Raw genomic sequence first — 6,364 nt, 5'->3', positions numbered from 1 at the left:
GCAGCAGGGAGCTGCAGCTGGACTCCAAGCTGGTAAGTAGGAGGTTGGGGGGAGGGGGCTGGGAGAGGGAGGAACCTTGCCAGGCCCCACCCCTTCCATGGCCGCCCCACCCAGCCCCAGCTCCCACTTCTTTAAAATCCCCCACTCACTGGCTGCTGCCAGGCAGGGGGCGAGCAATCCCTGCTGCCTCCCACTGCACCACGCTGTGTGGGGGGCTCTGCCATGAGTCCCCTTCCCCTGCCTGGTTTCCCAGCCCCCCAATGGCTGCCCCATCTGGTCCTGCTCCCAGTTCTTAAAAAAAAAAAAAAAAAAGCCCCTACTCACCAGCTGCTGCAGCAGCTGTCAGGGCTTCTGGGGGCTCATGGCAGAGCCCCCCCCACACACAGTGTAGGGCAGTGGGAGCCAGTGCAGAATCAACAGATAGCTGGTAATGTCCCTGTGTTGTTTTCTTAATGGGCTGATAAACACTGGGTTAGGAGTAATAAACACTGTGTTATCAATTCCCTGCTGGGTAGGTCAGAATAGGAGGGACCCCACCCTAATAAGAGCATCCTGCTGAGGCCTGGCCATGCCCCCTTCAGCTCAGCATTGTAGATGGGAAGGGAGGGATGCTTTAGCACCCTCCTCCCACCTCCCCTCCCGACTTCTAGCCTGAGCCAATGCAGGCATGTGCCTGCATTTCTGGGATATCTTTGCAGTTACAAACTGATTCAGCCTAGCTAGGTTAGACTAACCTACAAAGATTGAATCAATTCAGGCTCAGGCTTTTTGAATGTCTGTCCCTAGCCTGTATGAACATATGGTGATATAAATCAGTACTTGGGTGAGCATCCTATAACTGGCAGAGGACTAGAGGAAAGAACATGTTCACATAGGTATGTGCATTTTATGGAATAGATTCCTTAAGAACTGATTCATTCTCTGCCTTTTGGGTTCAAGAGAATTTGGAGGTAAAAGGGAATCATGAACAAAAGGAATGAAGCTCAAAGTTGATAAAATTCACAGAGGGTAAAATGTGTGGAGGCTGGAAAATGGGTTTTAAATAGGATTTAAGTCCCTCATCGGCTTTATTTTGGCCTCTATAATAGGTGTCAATTTCATTCCAAATATGAAAGAAGGATCAGGAAGAAAGGGAACTGAATATCAGACTGTATTCCATCTCACTTGTATGAAGTTGTTTTCACTGTTACTGAACAGAATAAATTGACTGTACGTTACCCTTCATCTTGAAATTTTATGTCGCCTGGAGTATGCAAATAATCAATATATTTATAAATACGTGGTTTCACTAAAAGCTTCAACATGACTAAAATGCTGGCTGGCCTGTGAGGTGATCTGTTCTTTAGCCTGCATACAATTTCAGAACGGTCTTTAAAATATGTAATATTTCATATTTTTTAGGATGATAAAGATTAGCATTAGTTAATCAACTGCATTCCGGGCGTTTTCTTTTTTTATACAATAGAGTTAGGGTAATGAATTTCTTGCAAGGATCATTTTAATCCAACTTCCTCCCTATTGGGATATATAATTTCCTGTAGTGGCCTTGACAGCATTGTGTTTATTGTATTCTTCTCGTTTTGTTTTGCTAGGATCTCTGTGCCAGAGTCCTGGGCCAAGTTTACAGATGATAATATTTTACGCTCGCAGACTGAACGGACTGCCTCCTCCAAACTGAGGGATGATATTGAAAACCTGCTGGTTGTGACTGCAAATGAGATGTGGAACCAGTTTAACAGAGTGAATGTTGCCTTCACTAATCGCATTGCAGAGACAGCCGATGCCAAAAATAAGATTCAGGCCCACCTGGCTAAGGTAATGAGAACTTTCTGCCTTTTTTCTTAAGGTTGTTGCTTGGAAATTAGAGCTTCCTTGTGGGTTCTTTGGCTTCAAAAGGAGAAGGACATCAAAGTATATAGAAACATTTCACCAAAAAAAAAAGTAGTTATTTATCTATTATCATTTTCTGACTGAATCTCAACGTTTTACAAAAAGAACTCACGGAAAAAATTTGAATTTGGAAATTTTCAACAAGACACACCCAACAATACCATTTATATCTGACACCATATTTTGGTTTGCGTGCTATAACATAAAATCCAAGCCGCCTGGCTAACTATCACTCAAATCCCTACCAGGGAGTTCTCTGCCTAGCATCTGCAAACAGAAGCTGCTCATGCCATCAGGCTTCTCTACTCTGCTTGCTCCGGCAGAGCTCCTTCTCCCTTGGCTGCTGGTTGAGAGAGAGAGAGCGCTCACAGCCTGCAGCCTGGGTCTTATAGAGGTCAGCCCGGCCCCTTCTGGTCAGCTGACTCACAAGGGGTGGGCCCTTAGCGCCTCCTGGTTGCCCCTAGCAACCAGCACCTGAGCCCATGCTGCTGCTTTTCAGGTAGCAGGCACCTTAGTGCCCTGCTACAAGTACATTTCTTTTCTCTTGCTGACAAAGAGGTAGCCATAACTAGGGGATCTAGCACGTATTCAACTCACTGACTTTGGTGACAGCACTCCTTTCATATTTACTCCACTGGATATTTTGATTGCCCCCATTGACCATACCATCACCTGCCTCCCCATGCTGTGATTGCCCCTTGAGGTGCAAAGAAATAAAGCTATGCTGACAGGTGTATTTTATACGATGCTTTTTTAATCAAGGCTGTTCTTATCCCTAGAATGACCTCCTAAACATACAAGTAAAAATTCCAGTATATTCAATTAGAAACTTTTATAGCCTCATGGTTTCTACTGGTCCTTGCTGGTTTCTCTTGCTGGATAGATCATCCCTGAATCTGGTATCCAAGGGAGCCAACAATCCAATAGATCTGTTCTTTACTGCAAAACCTAGTTTCAGTTGGTAGCTACACCAGGGAGGGCAGACAGAAGAACTGGAAGCTGTGTTCTTCTCTAAAGATAAGTTTGAGAAAAGACCCTTACTCCTGGGTTTCTGCTCCTGAATTTGCAAGAGTTCTGGATTTCTGTGTGAGCACAGTCCTGCTTCCATCCAAGTCTTAACAGGATAGCTGTAGACATCATTAAGCATTGGAGCAGGCCCAATATCAGTGCTACCTTTAGAACGTGAACTGTACAGACAAGCTGTTTACTTCTCTCTCTCCTTTGTTAGCATAGTGCAAAACACAACCCTGGCAACCAGCTATGACCTAAAATTCAAAGGTTCTACAACATATAACATTGGCAGCTTCTTGAGTTCAGGATTTCCTGCAGACTGATAGAGGATTGAGGGGGAATGGAGAGAGAGTGTGTGTGTGTGTAGTTTAAATAGCAGAATTCATTTGTGCATATTTTTAAATGTCAGACACTACAGGAAATCTTCCAGACTGAGATGACCATAGAAGCCATTAGAAAAGCCATTAGGGACAAAGGACCTCCCCTAAAGGTAGCCCACACACGGCTGGATGAGCGTACACGGAGACCTAATGTGGAGCTGTGCCGGGATTCTGCCCAATTACGGTAAGACGGGCATATAGGGGTGCCATCTGATATAAAGAAATGTGAGTGTGCGTGACTGATGTTAGAAGCAACCACCCATTCCATGGCTGTTTCATGCCAATAGAAAATGGTAGTTTTGCAACATGACATGCCTAGGTGAATAAGAATCAATTTATAATAATCTTAAATGCGCTCACGGATTCATCCCAGGCTTCAGGTAGCGTTGTGATAATTTTATACAAACGATTTTCTCCAACAAAGGGGGCCCTGAATGGCTTCCTTCCCTACAGGAGAGATACAGAAAAGAGTTCAAAACTGTCATGCCATGATTTTTATCTTTACAGTGTGAACGGTTACAGCTCAATCCTGCAAAGCAGCTGAATTTCTTCTAAGAGATAAAAACAATCCTTAACTCCTGATGTCAGCAGGAGTTGAAGGCACTCAGTGCCTTGTAAGACCAAGCCTTTACTATCCCAGTCTTGCAAGTGTTTTGTGTGTTTCTGTTTGGTAACTACTGTTCCTCTTTCAAAGGTGCCGGATGTCTAGAATAGAACTGAGGTGGTCATGTACATTCACTAATCTTTGCAGTCTGGCTCCAAAGATTCAGCAGCTTCTTGGCTCCCACAGCCCAGCAACTAATAGAAACCTAGTGGGGGAACGTAATGAAGTCAGTGGAAATTTTACCACTGGCATCAGTCAGGCAGACTATCACCCTTGCTCTTATTTCTGTTGCTTTCTAACATAGCTGACTAGGACAGTGAAGAAACACCCCCAGGCCATTGGCAACTGAAGCTCTCCAGACTACATTATATTCAATGTAATTGAAGTCCACTGAATGTCTCCAATGGAGTTATTCAAAGAGGGCCCAGCCAGCTCTGTACAACGGAGAAGATAAAGAAAGTTGCTCTTCCTCAGATGAGCCTTTTGGAGTTGGGTGGTAGGGCTGTGTGAAATTTCGCTGGCTGTTTTGTTTTGACACCGTTTTGACTGATTTCAAGCTCAAAACAGCGAAATCGAATGGAAATGAAGGGCTTCAAAACAGCCTCGATACAAAATAAAGCTAGTCAAAATGTTTCAAAAGTTTCAAAACGTTTCGAGTTTTGAAGCAGCCAGCACTAAGTTCCCCGACCCAGTGCTAGATCAGGCTCAGGACAGAAACTCAGCCCATCTAGTGCTGGGGAAAGGAACTCAAGCCAATGTTTCAAGTTACGAAGCAGCCAGCAGCCAGGTGGTGGGAGACGGGCGAGAAGCAGGGCTGTGCTCCCAGTGGCTCCGCAGCCCCACGTGGCTCAGCCACGAGTGCAGCCCTGGCTCTCCCTGCCTCCCCCTGCTGGGCTGCGGGAAACTGATCACAGTGCAGGGGAAGGGAACTGAGCCCCGGCTGAGTTCCTTTCCCCAGCCCAATCGTAGGGCTGGGGAGGGGAACTGAGCTCAGTTCCCTTCCCCAGCTTCCCAGTCCCAGGCGGCAGCACCTGGCTTCCCTCCCTCATCTGGCAGGCAGATCGGAGGCCCGCAGCCCCAGGAGGACTGGCATAGCCCCTGCACCCTCCCGGATTTGTGGGCTCCCATCTGCCTGCTGGATGAGTGGCTGTTTTGAGCTTCCCCATTATAGCATATGGTTGAAACAGTGTCACTGTTTTGACAAAGCGAAGCGGAACAGTGGCTTCAAACTGAAGTGAAATTCGAAATGAAATGCTGTTCTGTTGAAACCTCGAAACTCAAGTCGAAATGGAACGGTGCCGTTTCACACAGCCCTATTGGGTGGGGAGAAGGTAGGGGGGTTGTCAGGGTGGGAGTCACCAACCTGTGCTCCTTTCCTTTGGGTGGGCATGGCACCGCATGCTTTTCCTCTATGGTGGTCCTGGCTGATGGCCACTCCGGCCCTAAAGCACTGTACTTCTCCATGTGACTCTGCCCTCCCACTAGGTCACACCGACTTCAAAGCCTTGGTGAGTATCAAGTACTGCAGCCAAAAGAATGGGAAACAGAGGAAGACTTCTGTGGCCTGCAAGATGGATCAATCAGGGATGGCACATGGGTAGAAAATCAGTCCCTCAAGCTATTAGAGGCAGCCTCAGCATCTATTCTCTGTGGAGGAAAATGACATAAATTCCCATGACAGCTGGACAAAAATTTGGAGAGAAGTGAGAGGGAGGCTGAAATATGCAGATTGAGTTTAGGAAAGTTTTAGTAAGAAAAATGAATGGAAAAAAACCTAGAAAATGTTGAAACATTTCAACATGGCATTTCTTGTTTAAAAGATCATGTAACTTAAAAAGGACAAAAAGATATAATGTTCAAATAACCACAAAATGAAGCATTCTATTTCATTTCTGTTTCAACAGAATATTTCAGGTTAACCAAAGCACATTCTTTTTTTTTTCCAGCTTTTTTCATTTTGCTGGAATAGCGCAGCATTTCCTGTCCCAAAAATAATGTTTTCTTTTTTTTTGGTTGGGCCCCTCATCTAAAAATTGGTTTTCACCCTGCTGTATCCCCAGCTGGTTCAAAAGAAAGAAAAGAGAGCTGGCTGATCTTCCCCCAAGGACTCAGGGGGTGGAATGCTCAAGTCCTTCTCATATAAGTATCCTTGCACAAGTCCTTGTGCAGGGTTAGAGGTTGGGGGTGGCAGTTTCTAGCTCTTCTTGTTCTTGAATACACTTCTGGCTGGAATGGGATCCTCTGCTATAAGGTCATGTGTCAGGTATGACAAGTCTCAGAGGTGCAGTGGGCTGGGCTGATTGCGGCCACAGGAATTCTCTAATGGTTCTTGACTCAGGAGGGAATCTGCCACATCACAACGCTGCTTCGTCCATCCAGAGTTCTGTTATTGCAAGACCTTTCTGCACTGGTGGCTCTTTATGTAATAATTGTGTTTATACTTCTCCACGGCCATTCACGTAAGCCTCAAAAACAGCTT

At 45.6% G+C, this 6,364-nt stretch overlaps 1 protein-coding gene across 3 annotated transcripts in view; it reads left to right on the top strand.

Moving 5' to 3' along the window:
- Positions 1 to 6,364, top strand: part of TEKT3 (tektin 3) — a 186,808-nt gene that overhangs the window by 178,594 nt on the left and 1,850 nt on the right. For all 3 annotated transcript variants that reach the window (XM_019542734.1, XM_019542736.1, XM_019542735.1), the window contains exons 6-7: positions 1,593 to 1,815; positions 3,311 to 3,465. In XM_019542734.1, coding sequence (XP_019398279.1) covers positions 1,593 to 1,815; positions 3,311 to 3,465 — 378 coding nt within the window. The remainder of the gene's footprint in view (positions 1 to 1,592; positions 1,816 to 3,310; positions 3,466 to 6,364) is intronic.

The sequence above is a fragment of the Crocodylus porosus genome, unplaced genomic scaffold (genome assembly GCF_001723895.1).
Source record: "Crocodylus porosus isolate Cpor-Errol unplaced genomic scaffold, CroPor_comp1, whole genome shotgun sequence".
NCBI classification, from domain to species: Eukaryota; Metazoa; Chordata; order Crocodylia; family Crocodylidae; genus Crocodylus; species Crocodylus porosus.
Note: the sequence above shows the minus strand (reverse complement) of the source record. Positions and strands in the feature narration are given on the sequence as shown.